The sequence below is a fragment of the Panthera pardus genome, unplaced genomic scaffold (genome assembly GCF_024362965.1).
Source record: "Panthera pardus isolate Hobbes unplaced genomic scaffold, ASM2436296v1 HiC_scaffold_10, whole genome shotgun sequence".
Lineage (NCBI taxonomy): Eukaryota > Metazoa > Chordata > Mammalia > Carnivora > Felidae > Panthera > Panthera pardus.
The window spans coordinates 33,005,295-33,027,549 of NW_026526655.1; the positions used below are offsets into that span (position 1 = coordinate 33,005,295).

At 36.1% G+C, this 22,255-nt stretch overlaps 1 protein-coding gene across 1 annotated transcript in view; it reads right to left on the reverse strand.

The window, feature by feature from the left end:
* Window positions 1–703: 703 nt before the first annotated feature.
* FAM117B (family with sequence similarity 117 member B) overlaps window positions 704–22,255 on the reverse strand; it is a 94,542-nt gene continuing 72,990 nt past the window's right edge. Inside the window, exons 5-8 of the mRNA XM_019436624.2 lie at window positions 14,299–14,442; window positions 12,762–12,987; window positions 10,596–10,716; window positions 704–4,606 (exon numbers count right to left, since the gene is read on the reverse strand). Of these exons, the coding sequence (XP_019292169.2) occupies window positions 4,288–4,606; window positions 10,596–10,716; window positions 12,762–12,987; window positions 14,299–14,442 (810 nt within the window). The 3' untranslated portion in view covers window positions 704–4,287. The remainder of the gene's footprint in view (window positions 4,607–10,595; window positions 10,717–12,761; window positions 12,988–14,298; window positions 14,443–22,255) is intronic.

The window sequence follows — 22,255 nt, forward strand, 5'->3', positions numbered from 1 at the left end:
GCATTTGATGCTATATTACATTATAATGTAAATGTATATTCATTAGTTATCTCCAAATTCTCGTAAACTTTATCCCCCAGAAATAATTTAAAAAAATTTTTACAATGTAATTAGATGACTTTTCATGACCGACTGCTGTGGTAACTTTTTTACTTCATTTAAATGGTGTCCCTGCTTTCTAGGTGCTTCCTAGGTGCTTTCTAGGTCTGCAGCCTTCACTGGGACATATCTGACTAGTTCTGTTCTGTGCATACAGATTAAATCTCTGAACCTAAACAACTATCTTGCATGTATAAACCACTGTATCAAAGGAAGAACATAGCTGATTTAGAAAGAATAAAATACCAAAACAAAAAGAAAAGAATCCTCTATATGTACTTCAGGATAAAATTCAGTGACTGTCTCAGCTAAATCTCTAACAAACTATGAAGTATGGAATTATTTATAAACATGCATTATCTTTCAGTGTGCTTACCACTTACCACAAAGATCAGGTACTTTAAGTTCTAGAGCAAGTAAAGAAATAGTCAGGAAGTAATAATAACTGGTAATACTATATGTCCTGCTACTTAACACATTCATTTTCCTATACATTTGTGAAAAAGAATATTCTATTTGTAAATTACTTCAGGGTACATGTGTCTGAAAAGAAAATCTGAATTGAGGCAACATTCATAAAAGCACATAGAAAAAATTTCTCAAGAAGAACAGACTTTATTTTTAACATAAATGTTCTATTTTCTTGTGAGGCAGCAATAAGTGTTCAGATACAGGGAATACATAAGTACATAATAACAATATTTATCACCATTGGAAATGCTGTTTATTGGGAGATTTTTGTTAGAAAAACAAAATTTTAAAAAATTGCATTTTAAAAAGATTTACACAGCTTAAACAGATGAAAGATATAGACTTTAAAAAAACATAAATTATATTCAACAGGATTTTTTAAACAAAGTATTGTTCAGGGCTGCTCTACTTATTGTTAATTTAAGCAGAGTTAAACTTTAAAGTGCGAAGTATTCTTAGCTTTTTAAATGCAAATTCAGCACTTCCACTGGTCTGATTTTGAGACATCAAAATTCCAAGCATTAAGGAATGAATCTTAAGTTTAGAACAGTGAACTAAATTCAGTAATGTCAATTTTTCTTTTATTTCCTTTAACAAAAGAAAATCTTGACAACCCAGTCCTAATCTTGGACATACAGAAGGCTGTAAGTTCTGCCATTTTTTAAAATATCTCTTTTCCAGTACAAGCCAACCATTTAAAAGAAAAAAATGGGGGGGGGGGGGGGAAGAGCCTTTCTTGTTGCCAGTTATTCCACAGTTAGCAATAACACGTTCCAAAAGGCTGATCTGGTCTCTCATAAGTGTAAGAAGTATTTTAAACAAAATGAAGATTCTAGTTAAGAAATAATTTTGGCATCCATGCTCACCATATTAACCAGAGACAAAACAGATATTTTAAAAATATAATTGCTAACAAAAGCCACGACAAGTAGTAAGACTTAGTCATGATCAGAAACAATAAATTTTATGTTTTTATCATCACAAGGAAAAAAATCAAGAGTAAAAAATAACTTAAGACAAAGTAAATAACCAGAGAATACTTTTACGGAAATATATATGCTATTTCTTTTACTGCAATGGAAGTAAATTTATTTAAAACTTAAAAAAAATTTAAATTATATTCCCACTGAAGCTATTCTAACTTATCTTCTGTATAGTTTTCTACAGAAATACAAGATAATCATGGAATGTAATTTTAGAAAATATTCTACTGGGAGTAGGTCCATTTAAAAAAAATCAGCCATCTGTGAACTAAGGGTTAAGCAAGAGCTGAATGGGACCTATGGTTAATATTTTTAAAGACTGCAATAAAGCTCATATGCTTAAAAATTAGCCCTTTGGCACTGGCAGTTGAGTTGTCTGTACCTTGTACCTTTTTTATTCTTTCAAACCTCAGGCTCTATTTCTCCCAAACCCAAGGGGTATGTTTGGTTACCATACAATGCATTTACCTGCAAATTCACATTCTCCTTACAACCAAACATTAAAAGTTCTACTTATAAGACTCTGTAAATAATAACTCTTAAACCTGTTCTCCCATTCTGGCTTTAAATTACTTTAGATAAAGGATATATGAAACGCTATAGAAAGATGTCAATTACACAAACATGCACAACAGAGTAAAGAGAAAGATTGTTTATAAAGTGGCATTTTAGTTGTAAAATGCCCTTGTGATTTACAGGAATGGACAGAAGTGTAAAGTAAGGAAAAGAACACTGATTTAATGGAATTCAAGTAATCCAAAAACTGAGGATTTTTTTAAAAACTTGTTTTTAACTTCTTCCTCTTACCATTCATACCAACTCACCTGAGGAGTTTCAGCTTTTCTTCTGTACTTTTGATAGAGCAGTTTTCAGTGGTGAAATGGTTAGGTCAAAAGACGTAACATATAAGGCAAAGAATCAAGGTTCTCAAAAAAAACCAACCAACCAGAAAATACAGACCCTGAATAACTGAGTTTTACTGATTTAGAAGCCACAAAGCACTAATTCCAAGCAAATTAGTTTTGTATGGAGAAGATACCAAAATTTATCAGTGTTACCAAGTGAAACCGGACAGACTTATTCAAATGTTTGAATTTATCTAATCTGTATAAATACATCGCCATTTTAAACTTCACAGGGCATAATTTTAAATACTTAGATGTTTTAAAGGTGCATGAGTATAAGAAGTCCTTTCAGATTTATTGCTACCACTAAGTTTTCTTTGATGGTATATGTCTGAACAAATTGACGTATTAACCCTCTAAACTGTATTCCTTTTACAAGTATTAAAATTTTTTTCTCCCTATATGTATAGGAATATTAAATTATTGCATCATAGGTAGTATATGAAGGTCTTAGAAGGATGCTTTTTATCAACAGTGTTTGCTGGAACTCATTTTTAAAAAGAGCTGCTCCTTAATTTCACTACCACATACACAAACATGAAATAGTGTTGTCATGTGATATTGGCAGTGATTAAGATGAGCCTAAATCCAAAACTGTATGGATTTTTCAAAGAATCCTGTTGTTTATATGCTCCAAAGCTCTCTTTGCCTGTCTTCCATACTGTGTGGAATGCTGGAGAGAAAACTAGCAAAACCTGTAAGCAACATATCTCAGTGCCAACCACCATAAAGAAAATGTCAGTCACAAGATTCTGTGACTACGGATTGCTATTCAATGGATTACACTCCTGGCAAACTACTAACCCTGACCAAATCCACGAGACAACAACATCACAAAAGCAAAGGAGGAAATCCATGCACAGCCATTTTAGGACCTCTTGGAACTATGATACAGTGATGATAAAGGGAGAGCATGTGATAAAATATTTTGCAGAAAACCAAAGGGGTTCCTTACTCCTAGCTAGCAATCAACACTGGGTTCCTTCTGGCTCACTGACTTTTAAACCAAGTTCCAACAATGGGTGAGAAAGTATTAAAGCACTTGTCTCCAGACTATAATTTTTCTGACCACATGGTGAAATGTGTACAGGAGTAGTGAAGAAAACAACAGTTTTACAAGTATTTCACCCAAAGCACAAACTTCTGACATCCAAAAACATAAATCACATAATGTACTATTATTTAATATTGCTTTTTATCTCTGGTTATATATTTATTCAATGCATTTACCTATCAATTCTTGTTTGGGAGAAGAATATAGTCATGAGATTAAGATTGCTGGGAAAATGTCAACAATCCCTTTGGTCCCAAAGCTGAAAACAGCTGAGAAAAGCACACATCTAGAAAGGGAAACAAGAAACAAGAGGCCACCAAAGAATCTTTGAACATCCTGTCTGCTACGTTTCAGAAAATGTAACATTGGTATTATAAAATAGTCATTTTCATATAAAAGATGGTTCTTGCAGCATCATTCACGTCTCCCTTCAGGAATTATGTTTGCAGGGATCAATTTTTTGTTTTTGTTTTTAAAGAAGTTTAATTTGAAAACAAAAAAACAATGTGATATTGGCCCTCCAAAAGTAAAGAATGAGACCTTTTTTGTTTCAATCAGTGCTTTCAGAAAAAGCAGGCTAAGCAATGAGGGCTGGCCTTCATGAGTGAGCAAAGCCATCAGAGGGCGCTGCTTTCTTCCAGAAGTCATACTGTGACACATCACCATGGGAAGTGGGAGCACATCACAGCCGACTGGGAGTGCGCGATACCATCACAATGAAATGATCTGAGGAGGTTCTCAGTTGCCCAGAAAAATGGCCACACAGTCTTGTGACCTATCCTTCAGCTTCTTCAATTGGCTCTGGTGGTGGAAGTAGAGAGGCTGATGGCATGACTGTACTTGTTCCTCGAGAGACCCGGTCTTGCTCTGTGTTTGTAGACAGGGAGGCCACAGCAATAGGCTGCAGCAGAGTGGTTGTCATACCAGTGGTAACTGTCAGACTGTGCCCAGAGCCCTTGAGAGTAAGATCTGGTGTGGGAAGGAGTGGCTTGAGGATGCTGACGAGGCAGAAGGCAGAACCGCTTTTAGGAATGAAATTCACCTTGTTTTTGTCAGGACAGTAAAAGGCTGGGATTTCGTGAAGCTGTTTTGGCCTAGGCATAGAACAGACAACCCAGTAATTTTAAGTCACAGAACACTGGAAGTAATTTTTTTTTTTCTAAACAGATAACGTATAGATAATGAAAGGAATATAAAACTCAAGTTATGTCAAAAGCTCCAAATGTTACGGGCCAAAGTGGAATTAGACACCTAATTCAAAATAAGTATCTTAGAATGCCAGAAGTACATCATTCATCTCTGCTGCTTTCAGTTCCCTGGAGAGCCCCCTGCAGCATTCAGGTGACTCAGGCTGACAACCAACTGTATCTCAATGAAGATTTAAGACAGCCATTATGAATAAAGAATTTCCTAAAGCAAAAGAAATTCTAGATGTTTAAAGACAAAAATATGTTCCACTACATTTTTTCCAAAACCTGTACTATTTTGAAGGGAGAAAGCAAGTAAATTAACGACATACAATGTCCATCTTTTGCTAAATTCCACCCCTGTGTGACTCAACTTCAGTGGGCATGAGTTTTCAAGTGTGCTTAAAAATCTCTTTGGAACAATTTTTTTAGTTAACCATGATGGTTTTCTGAAAAACATAATGGAAATATAAAATCAAAATCAAATTATTCATTGTCCCTTCCTGTCCCCAGGGGCTCCTGAAAACTCACCCAAATGGTTGGAAAAAGATACTAAGTATTACTGATATTTTGTGAAAATAAAGATATTAAAAAATTCAACTGTTAAAGTAACATGGAAATGCCACAAAATTAAAAAGAAATAAAGTGGGAGAACCTAAATACATCAAGATTCAGATGGAACAAGGTAATATGATCACATGATGAAAGTACGATTCTCATCTCTCCTAATGAAATTTAAAAAATTAAAATTTAAGTGCGCCAAGTCTGCACCAGATTCTGGGGATCCAAAAATGAAACCATCTACAAGGAGACAGACTAAATATGTAGTTCTTGGGGGGAGGGAGATGCTGGGAATAGGACTGTATCTCAACATAATTAATCTCATTTGTAATCTTACATGTTTTATGCATTTAAAAACATTACCAGGGGCACCTGGGTGGCTCAGTCAGTTGGGAGTCTGACTCTTGGTTTTGGTTCAGGTCATGATCTCACGGTTTGGGAGTTCAAGCCCTACATCAGGCTCTGCGCTGACAGCATGGATTCTCTTTCTCCTTCTCTCTCTCTGCCCCTCCCCTGACTCTCTCTCAAAATAAATAAATAAACTTAAAACAAAAAACAAATGGGGCGCCTGGGTGGCTGTTGATTGAGCATCCGACTTCGGCTCAGGTCATGATCTCACACTCTGTGAGTTCGAGCCCTGCATCAGGTTCTGTGCTGACAGCCTGCTTCAGATTCTGTGTCTCCCCCTCTCTCTGCCTCTCCCCTGCTCATGCTCTGTCTCTGTCTCAAAAATTAAAATAAAAACATTTAAAAAAAATAAAAAAAAAAAACAAATAAAAACATTATTCAGAGAAGTTACAAATTACTTCAAAGCATCCCTAATCTTTGCCAGACTGCCAAAGGTGTTCACAGTACAAAAAAGCTCAAGAAGTCCTGTAAGAGGTCTGACAAATATGATAAAAATGACTTGTAAAGGGGTTTAAAGGTAGCACAAGGGAGTGGATAACCTGTGGCAGAGGAAGAGGGAGAATTTTGTAGGAAGAAGGCTTACAAGGGAAGTAACATCTGAGCTGGGTCTTAAAAAATTAATAAGCAACAGTCCTGGGGAATGCGTGCCAAAAAAAAAAAAGGAAAAGAAAAACCTCCAAGCAGACAATGCTTTTGATAGGCAGATTTTATTAATAGTGAATACTACCCAAGGACAGCTTTGATAAATACAATAATTTAAGAACAAAGAAATAATTTAATTGATGTTTTACTTGTGCAGTCTTCTTTCTTATATACAATGGAAACGTCAAGTAGTTTTAGGACCACAAGTGTATCTGGGTAGATGAGAGGTAAGAAGAGCACACACTGCTCTATTTTTACTATGTGAGAGTATGGTTTTCAATTCCTTAAAGAAGATAGGAAGCTGAGGTTAGATTTCTATTATTAAATTATGCTTGAATTTTCTTTTGAAGGTGGAAGCACCAACCTCCCCCACCAAACAAAACAAAACACACAAAAAAACAAAACACACACAAAAAACAAAACACCTTCCTTTGTCCCCTCTTCCAGCCACCACCCCAACCTACCAAGAGGAATCACTCCTGACCTCTAACATTTTTCTAGGAGCTTAATTATTAACCAAGAAACAGATTATCCACTCCTGGCACACATGACCTATACCTATGCTAATAGAAGCTGCAAGTACTAATACAACTTCAAAGCTTCAACTTAGTAACTATAAATACAAAAAAAAAAAAAAAAAATCTCAGAACTAATTTAAAATTTTTATTTTTCCTTAAGGATTATTCCAAAAAAATTGTGTCTCAAAATAGATATAACTGTTTACAAGCTGGCTTTCTGAAAAACTGATGGGATAGGCTGGATAATAATTATAGATATTCTTATACTGATGCAAGGAATTCTTTCCTATCTGTTTTAAAAGACTTATGTAATTTTTTTTTAATGCAGGAATTAATTATCAGCAAAGAAAATGCTGGGTCCGAGTTACTTATAATTGGAAGAAGGGAGAGAGGGAGGATCATGTTATATTTTTCAAAATACTTCTATACCGCAAAAAGGCCAAAATACTTAGGAGTCTAAGGTAACTAAGGCCAAAGAATTCATTAGTTTGGCAGAAGAAACAGCATATTAGACTTCCTTTAAAAAAGGAAAAGTGCAGACGACATAACTATGGTACGTGCTATAACACAAAGAATATAGAGACCGAAAGAAATACAAAATCTGGTATAAATTCTGGTCTAAATACAACCACCTATTTGCATTCAGGTAAATAAACATACATTTCTAGAAACCAGAGATCAAGCCTCACCCCACTCCAATCTCCAGTTCCTATCAGAGTTACTTCCTTCAAACCAAGAGTTAAAGAGAAGAGTATTCCTCAAACAATGATTAAATAAACTCAAAACTTTTAATTTGGACCAATAATCTATATTTGTTTGTTGCGAGTGTGCCCAGTGGATTTTGCTCTCATTTTGACAGAGGTAGTGCAAAAGAGACGAATTTTTTTAGACTTTGAGTAATTTATTGATAAAAAAGTTAAAATTACCTCTAAGAAATCCACTCTTGGGTTACTGCTATTTTTGTTTTGGTATATAATGAAAATGCTTAAAAACGCTAGACATCCTTTATATCAGTATAATTTGTAACAAACTATGTACACTATAAAAAGAGCAAGTTTACCCTTCTTTTAATTTTTTTTTTTTTTACATTTATTTATTTTTGAGAGACAAAGAGAGACAGCATGAGCAGGGGAGGGTCAGAGAAAGAGGGAGACACAGAATCTGAAGCAGGCTCCAGGTTCCAAGCTGTCAGCATAGAGCCCAACGCAGGGCCTGAACCTACAAACCATGAGATCATGACCTGAGCTGAAGTCGGACGCTTAACCGACTGAGCCACCCAGGTGTCCCGCAAGTTTACCTTCTAATAACAGATGCATGTGCCATAAAACATGTAACATGTCAGGGTTTATCTTCTATTTCTTTGATCCATCTATCTATCCATATACACACACATACTCTTCCCTCCCTTTAGACACAAATAATGTAGCAGTATATACATAACTCAGACATTAAGTCCTGAGAAAACTTCCAAATCCAAGAGATTAAGGCAGATACCACAGGACACCAACCTACATAACAAATATTCACACAAAGTCATTTATTACAGAAATTCAAACTACTTTTGAGCCAACCAACAATTTCTCTGCATTTGGGCAAATCTCAATGAGTAAATCAAAGAGCTCAACTCCAAAAACTTCCACTTGGACCATTTGATTTTTATTTAAAAAATTAAAAAAAAAAAAAAAAAGGGATCATTGTATTAAGTTTATCTTGAGAGAGAGAAAGTGCATGTGCAAGTAGGGGAAGGGCAGAGAGAATCCCAAACAGGTTCTACCCTATTAGCTCAGAGCCTGATGCAGAGCTTGAACTCATGAATTATGAGATCATGACCTGAGCCAAAACCAAGATTCAGAGGCTTAACTAATTGAGCCACCCAGGCGGCCCTAGAATGATTCCCTCCCTCCCTCCCTCCCTCCTTCCTTTCCTTTCTTTCTCTTTCTTCCTTCATTTTTTTTTCTTCCTTCCTTTCTTTCTTTCTTTCTTTCATGTTTATTTTTGAGACAGAGAGACAGAGAGAGTGTGAGTGGGGAAGGGGCATCAAAAGAGTGTCAGGGCAGAGTCCAACGTGGGGCTCAAACTGATGTACCATGAGATTGTGACCTGAGCCGAAATCAAAAGTCAGACATTTAACCAACTGAGTCACCCAGGCATCCCTTAAGAACTCTCATGGGAAAGTCTAAGCCAGCATCTGCAAATTGGGCATAAAAAGTATGAGGTATTTGTCAGACATGTATAGTCCAGGTCCTATCTCCACATTTAGGCATTAGGCCTAGGATGGGGCCTGGGAATCTGCAGTTTCAACTACTACTCCAGATGATTATGATTCAGGGAGTCCATGAAACAGATCTGGAGAATTCTACTTAAATTTTCAATTTGCTACAGTCAAGCTTTTAGAATGACAGTGACACAGCAGTTGCTAAAACAGAGTTTTCAATTACTGTCACAAAAGCAGATAGGAGACTGAGAGCTGGGATTTCCTAGCATAGAAATTAAGGGGATTCAAAAACAATGCTCTTTGTGTGGCAAAATTATTCAGAATTTAGATTAAAGGAAGCAGTGACAGGAGGAGCATACAGAGGAACAAAAGGATGCCATATTCCAAAATAATTCCAAGATGTTTATAATGGGGGAAAAAGATAAATTACATTGAGTCAGACAAGGTTGGACAATCTTCACACTGTGTTCCAGGTTTCATAAGTGAGAAAAAGCCAGAAGGCTGACTCTTATACATGCAGCCATAGTGAGACTGGAAGGTGAGGGCTAAGAACTACCAGCACATCCCCAAATAATGTTCATCACCTAATTTGCTATCTCACACACACCAACCATCCTATAGCCATCACTCACAAAGCAAGAAGCCATGAAAATATGAAGGCTACAATACCTTTTGAGACTCTGAGTCTAAAATTGCAGTGCTTGACTAAAGTACCAGCCAACCGAAATATAAGAGATCACATACCAATAGTACTAGATACTGCTTAAAATCCTGCCTGCTTCTTATGTTAGCTTTATCACAGGAACAGGAGTCTGTTACTATAATAGTAGCAGAATTGTTTCCTATACTGGCAGACAAAATATTTCTAATAATTTTTAAAGAATTAGAGACCAAAAGTACATAAAAACTGAAAGGAATTCAACCCTTAAAAGAAGGAAGACATACTAGGTGAGAGCCATGGTCCACCTTGAATAAATATACCGCTTAATTCAATGTGTGATGTTGACTGTATACAGGTTCAAAAGTAACAGCCACAGATGACACACTGGAGACAACAGAGGAAATGTGAAAAACAACTGGGTATCAGTTGATATTAAAGCATTACTGTTAATTTCGTTTGATGTGATAATGGTACTGTAGTTATATAGGAGTACTATGGTTACTTTTAGGAAACAATATTAAATTGTACTTAAGTATAATGATGTCTGCAACTTACTTCCAAACACTTTAGCAAAAACTACCACCACCACACACAGACAAAGCACATATAACATAATGTTAACTAGAGTCTATGCTGTGGATACATGGGTGATCACTGTACTATTCTTCAACTTATTTGAAAATTCTCATATGGACTCTTAAAAACTGAGAACAAACTGAGGGTTAATGGGGGGTGGGAGGGAGGGGAGGGTGGGTGATGGGTATTGAGGAGTGCACCTTTTGGGATGAGCACTGGGTGCTGTATGGAAACCAATTTGACAATAAATTTCATATATTGAAAGAAAAAAAAAAAGAAAATTCTCATATGAAAAGTTATTTGAGGGGTACTTACGAGCATTCCTCAAAGACTTTGACCCTTTCACAGCCCTCAGGAGGTTCCCTTTTGAACATATAACTGTTGTTAGGTTTTGGTGAAGTTGCATATTTGGGCAAAGGAGAGTTGTTCCCATTCTCTGCAAAAAATGGCAGGCTGGATTACTAACAAACACTACCACATAAATGCAGTCATACTAAATTGAATTGTTCATGACATTCCCCCACACCATGAACTACTTGAGGGTAGGAACAGTGTTTTATCATCAACATCATCCCTCAAGATCTAATACAATACCAGGTAAAGAGGAGATAATTAATGTTTGTTAAATCCATAAAACAAAAAATTTTTCTTTTCCACTTACAAGTACTATAGCTTAAGCCTGTATCACTTAATCCACGGCACTGAATACTGATCTATCTTGCCCCCTTATTTCTTATACACCCAGCAGAGACTCATATGCCACTTCCTTACTTCCCAGTACATGTAACTGCGGTGGCTCTTCACTGGTTGCTTATCACTCACTCTTAGCTTGCCCTTCAGAATTTCTCGATTTCTCTGCTCCTCTGGTTACAATCTCTGCTCCACTTAGTTAGGAGCCATCTGTGCACTATACACCAAAGACTTCCTCGGGCCTATGAACTTCTCCATACCTAAGAGGTCCATCTCTGTTCATGTGCCAAAACTTTCTAGCTCAAAGTTTTGAAATCCTTTCAAATTAACCTTATCAAAGTGAATGCTTCTTTACTCTGGTATTCCTGTTCAATGTTGATGTCCTCAGTTTATACTTTAAAAATTCTTGATATGTTACCTAAGTGTTCTAAAACTTTCGGTTTGTGTCAACTAAGCTATAAATTTTTTGCTGGCAGTAGCACTGTGGTTCTATTTTCTTATAAAAGAAATTTCTTAAAAAAAAAAAACTTTGTCTTAAAGTCAAAATATAGCATTACACAAAATTCATGAGGTTCCTACTTATTACTGAAGTAAAAGTAGAAAGTATGAGCCCTGAGTACCAGGAGCCATGCTAAATGGTTTACACTTACCACTCCTTTTAATTCTAAAAGTACAGATAGTAGTTAAAATGCAGATTCCTGATAAGAAACACACGGCCCAACCAAAAGATTTAATTCAGTTTCAGATTTAGATGCACACTGGAGTCACCTGGGAGCATCAAACACTCCCAGTACCTGTATTCTACACCCCCAGGGGTTGTAATTTAATTGCTCCAGGGTGTTTGCCTAGAATAACTATATATTACTTAACCTAGAAGCTGGCAAAATGGGTCCAAATAGTAACACTTACAATTGCTTATGGCTTTAATTGACTTCTTTGGGAAATCTTATGTTCTTTGCACTTGTTACAGTCTCAATAATTTAGGGAATTGATAGTAATAGCCAACTGTAACATTTTAGGAACATTCAACACACTGTGATTAATAGCTTCTAAATAAATGACTGCTGAACTGAGCTGCAGAATTTACAAATATATTATTGCTCTCAAGTACACACAGTAACTTGGGTTAGGCTAACAAAATATTGCCCTGATAGAGACAGAAGAAAGGTCATAGTTGTTTTAAAAAGTAAGAACATTAGAAATTAATATTCAAATAGCTTATGTCTCCAAGTTATTTTTAAGTTGCACAAGTAGTTCAATACTGTAAGGAAGCCCTCCAACCTTTTACTGTAGGCTTGCCTTCAATACTCATTTTGCATTGACATAAATCAGCCTAATTCTTGTTAGAAATTTCACAAAATCAGATTCTTAAAAAAAACAAACAAACACTAATTTGAAGGTTTCAAGTTCAATTAAAAATAGTAAGGTAGTAAAAACAAGACAACTAAGGCAAGAGAAAACAAAGTGCTTTTTCAGGACCAATGTTCATTTATACCAAAAAGAATGTTTCTCAGTAATAAGAGACTTGAATTAACAAGTAGAGAAAAGGAAAAAAAAAAAGGTACAAAAATAAAAGCCCATACACCCACCCAACCAGACCATCTCTTGAGCACCACGGTAAAACCTACTGTTGTATACTCTAATTTTTAAAAATCTATGTTATGAACGTATGTCAAAGTAATTACCTTAGTAGCCTTAAGTGTGTATGTTCTACTAGAAAATGAATAGAATGAATGATAAAATAGCTGGTGTTCATTTATCATCTGGCAACAAATTCCTCCTTCATTGTACCTTTATCCCTGGGATCAACAAGCAGGTCATCAGCTGAACAAGGGCTCTCTTCGCTACCTTCATTTGAGATGGTGAGGAAGGATGTGGGGGACACAGACTGAGAGCGGCTGCTGTTGTTGCTTCCCCTGTCTGCCCCACCAGGGGTCTGCGTGTCGATGCTGCGTGTGCTGCTGCTTCTCTGTACGAGGGGGGGAGGTGCACGATGGCCATCTGGAATATCTTGTGGCTGTTATAAAAATTTTTAAACATACGTATATTTATCACTGATTTTGAAACTCACCAGAAATGCACCCAATATCAACCTTCCCCTATTGTTCCAGATCACTCACAGATCAGAAATGCCCTACTAGGTCTAGCAGGAAAAAAACCTTCGTGCTGCTCCATTAGTGACATCCCTATCTAATATGACTGCCCTACTAAACACTGAGCAGCATATACAAAGACTCTATATTCCCAGGGTTTGGTATATGACAGATGGCCAGTGCTTGATGAATGATAAACTGCAATGAATTAGTTATCTTGTAGTAAGTATTTTTTAAATCGTGAAGAATTGCCATGGTAAATGAGGAGAAATCTAGGTGTAACACCAGGTTCTATATTAGAAGAAAAGTTTATCCATTGTGTGAACTAGTAATACTTGATGACAGGTCCTGTTACCTTCTCCCTCTGCCCACTTCCCCCTGAAAGAGTTTTTCCAAAGAAACCTTCCTAAATGAGGGAAAGATTAATGGTAGCAATGCTAATTATAGGGGAACATCAAGGAGAACATTAAAAGGAAAGCTTGCGTGGCTCACTTAGCAGGAAAACCAGCTCCCTGGTACACCTTTAGTTCATTTATCTTTATTATATCAGGGAGTTACTCCCATCATGCAGTATGGACAAGAGGGTGTGGGGGGTTGTGTTTTCTCTAAGCTTAACCAACCTTTAATATCAGGGAGAGGATCTTAAGCATCAATAAAAATAATACTGCAAACCCCCCAATTCCTCTTTCACTGAAGAATGAAAGCTTAAATATACTCTGTAACATGCTTTTCAATATAAACAGGAAACTTCCTGTGCCTTATAGATGAATCATTCTTATGTCTTATGCGGATAATAGGTAAACAGAAGTGTACTTCATGATGATAAAGTCAATCAAACAATAACTCACAAACAATAAGGAACAGGTAGATTCATGCTTATAAAGTTTCTAAAGTCCTATCCCTCCCTCCCCAACAAGTTTTAATCTAAACTTATGCTACATGGAGTTGTAACAAATGAGAAGTGTATACCTATCTAGTGATCTTTAAAGATAAGCAAAAAGCAGTTTCTGTTCAAGGATCCAAATTTAAGTCATTATCAGTTGTCTCTATGAGATGCAAGGAAATTAAAACTTTTCATTAACTTGCCAAGGTCAAAATTTTTCAAGAGATAAATTTTCATTCTCTTTCAATGAGAGGAAAGAAACCTAAGTACATATGGAAAATGAAATTGTAATTTTTAAAATAAATGGAACAGTTAATGTGGAAGGACAATTTTAAGATACAAGATTACTTACTATAAGTTGTTCTTCCTTTTCCCCAGTCTCTTTAATTATTATTTCAATCTCCTGATTCAATCCTTCCACACTATTTCGGAACCGGGAACCTGTTGATTTGGTGATGGGAATTACTGGAATAAGTGCACTCTTTGGAACAGGAGCCTGAAGAAAAAGTGGTGGAGAAGGGAGAAAAGGGCTTTAATACACCACCTTTCAATTCTTTAGTTTGAAGCATACTTTTAGTTGACATGAATAACCCTAAATATATATCAAAATTAAGTTTAGAGGCCTCACAAAAAGTTATGAGTAACCAAACATGCTCCTTGATAAACACAAAATATAATTTAAAGCCAAAATCCCAATCAAGGTAGAATTTCAGAAGTTAATTCACACCCATGAGGGACTGTAAAGAGAGGAGGTATAAAGGAAAATACTAAAAGAATGTCTATCTCAGAAGTTTTTTTATGACTGTAACTGAATTCAGATTTTGATGTTGTTTTTTATTTTTTGAGAGAGAGAACCACAGAGACACAGAGTGTGAGTGGGGGAGGGGCAGAGAGAGGGAGTCACAGAATCTGAAGCAGGCTCCAGGCTCTGAGCTGTCAGCGCAGAGCCTAACATGGGGCTCAAACTCACAAACCGTGAGATCATGACCTGAGACGAAGTCAGATGCTTAACCGACTGAGCCACCCAGGTGCCCTCAGAGTTCAGATTTTAGACAACGTAAAAGTCCTCTTAGTGCCATAATTACCTATACTCGAGGAAAGGAATTTTTAAAAGGCAATTTATCAAAAAATATGTACACATTTTGGTTAGAAAAACAAAATCAGTGTCAAAGTCCACATATAATAGCAAGATTGTAGAAATGAGAATAATTTCCCTATGAAATTTATTTATACTTTCACTGTAATTATTTTATTACATTTTGTTAAGAAAATTATATAATTCATATTCTTCTTTTTCCACTGGCACATTATTGCTTTTGAAAAGAAATAACTGATTATATATAATTAAAGGATATTACACGGTTTCCTGACAAGATACTCAAAGTAAAATATGAATAAGAATTGTAAAGGTATCTGCTAAAGTTAACAGCAACAGTGTGCCAGAAGATCATCTTGTATACCGTCTTGCAGTCTAGTAAAGAAATGTGATTAACCCACCCTTCATTTAGAGGGGTTTCTTTGAAAAACCTCTCTTTCAGGGGAAGGTGGGCAAGGAGACAAAGGTAACAGGGCCTCCAATCATCACTAGTTTCCATTCAATGGATATATCCCTGTTCTGTGATATAGAACTTAATGTTAAAGCTATATTTCTCCTCTTTTATTCCTGCTCACCTTTATAAATAAGATTTTTTTAGAAATAAGCATAATACAGGGGCGCCTGGGTGGCTCAGTCGGTTAAGCGTCCGACTTCAGCTCAGGTCACCACCATCTCACGGTCTGTGAGTTCGAGCCCCGCGTCGGACTCTGGGCTGATGGCTCAGAGCCTGGAGCCTGCTTCCAATTCTGTGTCTCCCTCTCTCTCTGCCCCTCCCCCGTTCATGCTCTGTCTCTGTCTCAAAAATAAATAAACGTTAAAAAAAAATAAAAAAAAAAGAAATAAGCATAATACATCAACAATCCTTGGAAAAGGTAAATTTCCATCCTTGGAAAATTTGTGAGAAAAAAGCTAAAGGGAAGCTTCAATCTGGAGTGGACAGAAAGAAAAGATGGAAGTGAAAAGGGAATAGCTAATATGAGAAGCTTGAGGGTATGAGGAGAAGATTGGGGAACAGAGGAATTAAAGGGGGGAAAATTAGAAGACATTATTAGAAGAAAATGATATCTGAAAAAGAATGTGAAAGGACAAGAAATTATTTTAAGAATAAAATACATAATAGGGAAAATACAAAATAAAAATTGTAGCTACTGTTTACTGAGCATCCATCCAGTGTGGGCCAGATACCACATGCCCTCTCACTTTGTTTTCAAGACCATTCTCTGAGGTGGGCTGCAGTGGTTCCCCTGTTACATGTGAGAAAAGTAAGACTCTGGGGCCCAACGGTAAGCAATGAGGAAGTGCTGCCGCTTATCCATCTCCTTATTGCCACTTCTCAAAAGAGAGCCTAGAACAGACATGATGCTTATTCAACAAGGCTTGTACTATGAAGTGAATGTCTGTGTCCCCTTTCAAATTTCATACACTGAAGTTCTAACCCCAAAGTGGCTATTATTTGGAGAAGGGAGCTGTAAGGAAGTAAATTTTGAGGTTACATAAGGATGGGGCCCCGGTCTAATATAAGGAAAGAAATAGTGAGGTGACAAGAAACGGACTCAGACTAAAGCAGTAAAGGGTTAAAAGAAATCTACAGCTCATGAGCATGGAGTTGAGAGCATATTAGAACATTTCTGTCACGCACTCATCCTACCTATGCTTGGACTCATCCTGTGTCAGGAAACAATGGCAGAGAACTGGTACAGACTAAGAAAAATCTCAGGAGTTAGTATATATATAACAAACTCAACTCTGAGCTTAATTTTCTCTTCTAAATGTCACAAAACAAACAACAGCTTGCACTGGATGCCATTTTCAGGCTGCTTTCAGACATGCATTTGGTTTATAACTGTTAAGTTACAGAAATGAAGGAGACTAGAAGAGGAGGATGCTCTGACAAGGTTGTTACAAAATGCTGACCTTTTTGGATTTTATAACCATAAATATCTTAAGAACAGAAAGCTTAAGGTTTCTGGCTGTTATGTTGGGAAATGCACATACAGAGAAACCTGCCAGTGTAATAACTAACAGTACATCTGGTTAATGCTTTTCAAGGTAGCAAAGAAGTCATACTCTACACATCTGGTAAGAAGTTTTTCTCAAAAAAAAAAAAAAAAAAAGAAGTTTTTCTCAAATATAATCTAAACTGCAGCAAGTATTTATCAACAGTTTAGTCTAATTAAAGCAAAGGAAAGAAAATAAGGAACAGAAAACTGCCACTTCCCTAAGGTCAACACAGCATTTTAGGTAAACGAAGCAAAGGTTCAACTATAATTAAATAAACTAGTTATATGATAATCCACTAAAGTTGTCGGGGATTTTCCTCATTAAACACACATTCCTTACATAAGCTATATTCTAAAATATCTAAAAATTAAAAAAATTATTATACTTAAATTTTCATGCTTCAAATTTCAAGGACTCAAGGAATTTTATGTGCATGTGAATATAATTTATTTTTCCCAAATCTATAGAATAGGTTCTGTAACAAAATTTGTTTCTAAATATAAATCAGTCTATGCAAGCGTAAGTGGTTTATCATACTGAGAGGTCATCTTCAGACAGCTCTCAAATATTAAAATTTCTTCACTGTACTAAGGTAAAATCTATCTCTCCTAAGATCTGTCCTTTGGAAATGTCAAAAACAAGGATCTCCTCTATCTTCTCAACTTTTGTTTCTTTTTCTTCAAAGCAGATATTTTTCTATCAATTAAGTGTTTTAAGGAGATGAACCAGCACGTTAAAGTTTTAGTTTTCCATTTTCATTCTTCATATGTCTATGTACATTACCATTTAAAGATCAAATTCTGCCTAAAAACTGAGAGTCTGCCAAGAAAGAAAGACGACCAAGAGGTTTGGCCAATACTGAATCTTCTAAGATGAATCTACATTATAACTTAAATACCTGTTTCAAAGTGTGGGGATAAGACTGTGTACAAGTCAGGAAAGATGGGAAGAATACCCACTGAAGCAGTAGCTGAATAGGGAAAAGAAATACAGAGTTAAATTTTCAAAGGAAAAAAATAGAAAAAGATCTGTTCAGTAACTCAACAGAGACCTCTGAGAGAAATATGTGCCAGAATGTAATAAATATGAGCCTAATATAACAAAAGGGATGGGAAAACTGATGTTTGGAATGGTAAAAAAAAAAAAAAAATTAGAATGAATCAGAAAAAAACCCTTTCCTATCTTAAGAGCTTTTGATTTGGAGCCTCCACGTGCCCTTGATGCCTCCTGTTCTGTCGACATAAATGTAGTTCTGTCCTCTCATCTGGTATCCATCTCTTAGATCTTTTAAGCTGCAGTTATACTCTCTAATAAAGGACGCAGCAGAAGTACCTACTCTTTTGATTTCTAAGTGGTAAAATTTTTAAAAATTTAAGAATACCAATCATGTCCTAGACTGCCATATCAAGATTCTAGTGCAGAGCAGCAATTTTTATTTTTAAAGTGCAATGCCCTTCATTCCTCAGATGAAAATAGGTTTTTTCCTTTCCTTTTTTTTTTTTTTTTTTTAATGTTTATTTTTGAGAGAGAAGGAAAGAGAGAGCAGGAGAGGAGCAGAGAGAGAGGGGGACAAAGTTTCTAAAGTGGGCTCTGTGCTGACAGGAGAGAGTCTAATACAGGGCTTGAACTCAGAAACTGCAAGATCACAAGGTGAGACGAATTTGGACACTTAACTGACTGAGCCTCCTAGGCACCCCAGTTTTTTCCTTTTCTTCTTCACTATCACTTTGCTCTCAAACCCTCATAGGGTGCTACAAAACTATAGTGTTCCCAGCTCATATGAAGAAATAAGAAAATCCTACGGGAGGGCTTTCTTGCTTGAGGGTAAACCAAACAGAAAACACCTGCATGATTTTTTAATTCTCACCTCTAAAGTAGTTTATGTGGCTGTGAAGATGCTGGCATCTCCCATTCTCCTGTTACTAACATTTAATTCTAATCCCCAAACAGTTCTGAAATGTGTTGGGTATATTTTGTAATGGGAGTATTTCTTGAAATACTCCTTAAAAATATGACATTATAAGCATCTAAAGGCTTTGTCAATTTTGGAAACCAGGGACATGTGAAAGATTCTAAGAAACTTGCCAGAATTTATTCTTCATAACAAATAATCACCCCCCAAAGAACCACTCAAAAAAGTATGTGAGAATTCTTTTCTAACTATAATAAATTCATTGTAAGCCCAAGGAAAAGACCTTTTGTTAACTAGTGGTTGTAGACTATACTACTATCAGAAGAGCAATACTGTTCCCCTGATTGTTAAGGAATACTAAAGGAATTTCCCTAGAAGTAATCTACATATCATGAAATACAAAGAAAACATTTTAATAACTTGGAAAGTCTATCAAGAGAAAAATCAAAGAGGGACCCCTGGATGATTCAGTTGGTTAAGCATCCAAGTCCTGATTTCGGCTCAGGTCATGATCTCACATGAAGTCCTGAGATCAAGCCCTGTGTTGGACTCCACGCTGAGTGTGGAGCCTGAAGATTCTCTCTTCCTTTGTACCTCCTCCACTTGCACCCTCCCCCGCCACAACCCCAAAAAAAGAGAAAGTTCCAAGATCCCTCCCCTACAATATTCAGATTTCCTAACCAAATAATGGAAAATCTATCGCCAGAAAAGGAAAAATGCAGAAAAAGCTTTAAGCACACACTGGACCCAACTAAATGGCAAATATTTGAGAAATGCTCTATAGAATTGGAAATATTAAAAATGTTCCTGAAGCAGTTGTAATAACATAAATATTTTTCCATGTTAAATAGGAAAAAAAAACAATATAAAAAATAAGATATGGTATGATCTCAAAAAGGAACACAAAGGAAAAAAGAAAATTATCTTCAGAATGAGACTCGATGCTTTTTTTCTATTTATTTTAATAACACTTTTAAGATATAATTTTTCTTTAAAAAAATATTTATTTATTTACTTTGAGAGAGAAAGGGAAAGAGAGAGGGAGAGAGAGAATCCCAAGCAAGCTCCATGCTGTCAGCACGGAGCCCAACACAGGGCTCAATCTCACAAATCGTTAGATCATGACCTGAGCCTAAATCAAGAGTCGGATGCTTAACCAACTGAGTTACCCAGGTGTCCCTAAAATATTTTTCTATTTGATATTTTTTCATTTCTAAAATTTCTGTGATAAGCATATAAATACTTTTTTTTAATAATCTGCTTCTGGGAAGCTTTTTTAAAAAAAGGTTTCTTTTTGAGAGACAGAATGCATGTGTATGTGTTGGGGGTGGGAGGGGCAGAGATGGGGAGAGAGAGAATCCCAAGCAGGCTCCAAACTTTCAGCACAGAGCCTGATGCAGGGCTCAGCCTCATGACCCTGAGATCATGACTTGGGCCAAATCAAGAGTTGGATGCTTAAGCACCAAGGCACCCCATATACAAATACTTTTAATGATAAAAACTTGGGCCACCTGGCTGGCTCAGTTAGTAGAGTATGTGACTCTTGACCCTGGGGTTGTGAGTTGGAGCCCCATGTTGGGTACAGAGATTACTTTAAAAAAAAAAAAAAAAAAATAATAATAATAATAATAATAATAAATGAAAATAAAATATAGCCCAAAATTTAAAAAGATAACATAAAAGCTTTAAAAATAAGTTTGATATTAAATTGGCAGAAAAGCCTGGTAAAAAACCCAACTGGTTTACTTCTTTTATATTAGATCCTACCTCAAATGACCTAAGATTTACTGAGCAATTATCAAGTGCCAAGAATTGCATTAAGTGTTTTATAATATTCTATCCCATTTAAACCTTAGAACAACACAATAAGTAATATTATAATACAAAGAACCTGATGAACCTCATACAGTTAACAAGTGGCAGAATCATATCTAACCTAGAGTATGACCTCAGAGCACCTGTACTTATATTCTATACTGTTAGATGACCTCCTGGTTTACTTTTTGGTTTTTACCATCTAATCTGTTATTTCCAGACAATTAAATTTGTATTTTATATATCTGTTTTTAATGTTAGTAGATATTTTTTATAAGAGCTTATTGAAATTCACAATACCTACCACTCACCCAATTAAAGTGTACAACTTTTGTTTTAATGATTACTGAACAGAGTTGTACAACCATTACAATAAATTTTAGAAGCACACTAATTAAAAAAAAAAAAACAAACAAAACCGTCCCTTATTAGAATTCACTCTATTTCCTCCCAACTCTGCCAGCAATTGGCAACCACCAATCTATAATCTGTCTCTACAGGTCTGCCTATTCTGGACATTTTAGTGGAATCATATAATATGTGTCTTTTTGTATTTGGCTTCTTTCACTTAGCATAATGTTTTCAAGGTTCCTCCATACTGTGGCACATATCAGTACTCCCTTTTCATGACTGAATAATATTCCATTGTATGGATATACTACATGTTATTTATCCAATCATTGGCTGATGAACATCTGGGTTGTTTCCAAATTTTGTGAACCATGTTGCTATGAACATTTATTTGTGTACAAGTTTTTATGTGAACATATGTTTTCAATTCTCTCAGATACATACTTTGGAGAGAAAGAGCGGAGTCATATGGCAACCCTAATGTTTAGCCTTTTGAGAAACTGCCAGACTATTTTCCAAAGTGGCTGCACTTTACATTCCTATCAGCAAAAGATAGGCAAGCGTTCTAATGTGTCCACATCCTAACACTTAGCTACCTTTTCTTTTTCAGCCATCCTTATGAGTATAAAGTAGTACCTCACTGGAATTTTTTACTGCATTTCCCTATGGTCGGGAATAATGGTTAGCATCTTGTTCATGTGCATAGTGGCTATTTGTATATCTCCTTTGGAGAACTCTCTATTAAGATCCTTTGCCCATTAAAAAATAATTTTTTTTTAATCTTTATTTTTGAGAGAGAGACACAGTGTGAGCAAGGGAGGAGCAGAGAGAGAGAGGGGGAGACACAGAATCTGAAGCAGGCTCCAGGCTCCAAGCTGTGAGTACAGAGCCTGACATGAGGCTTGAACCCACGAACCACAAAATCATGACCTGAGCTGAAGTCAGATGCTTAACGGACTGAGCCACCCAGGTGCCCTGATCCTTTCCCATTGGGTTATCTTTTTATTACTGAGCCACAAGAGTTCTTTATAGATTCCAGATGCAAGTGCTTTATCAAATAATGTGACTTGTAAGTACCTTCTATTTTGTTGGTTGTGTTTTCACTTTTTTGGTGGTGTCCTTTAAAGCACAAAT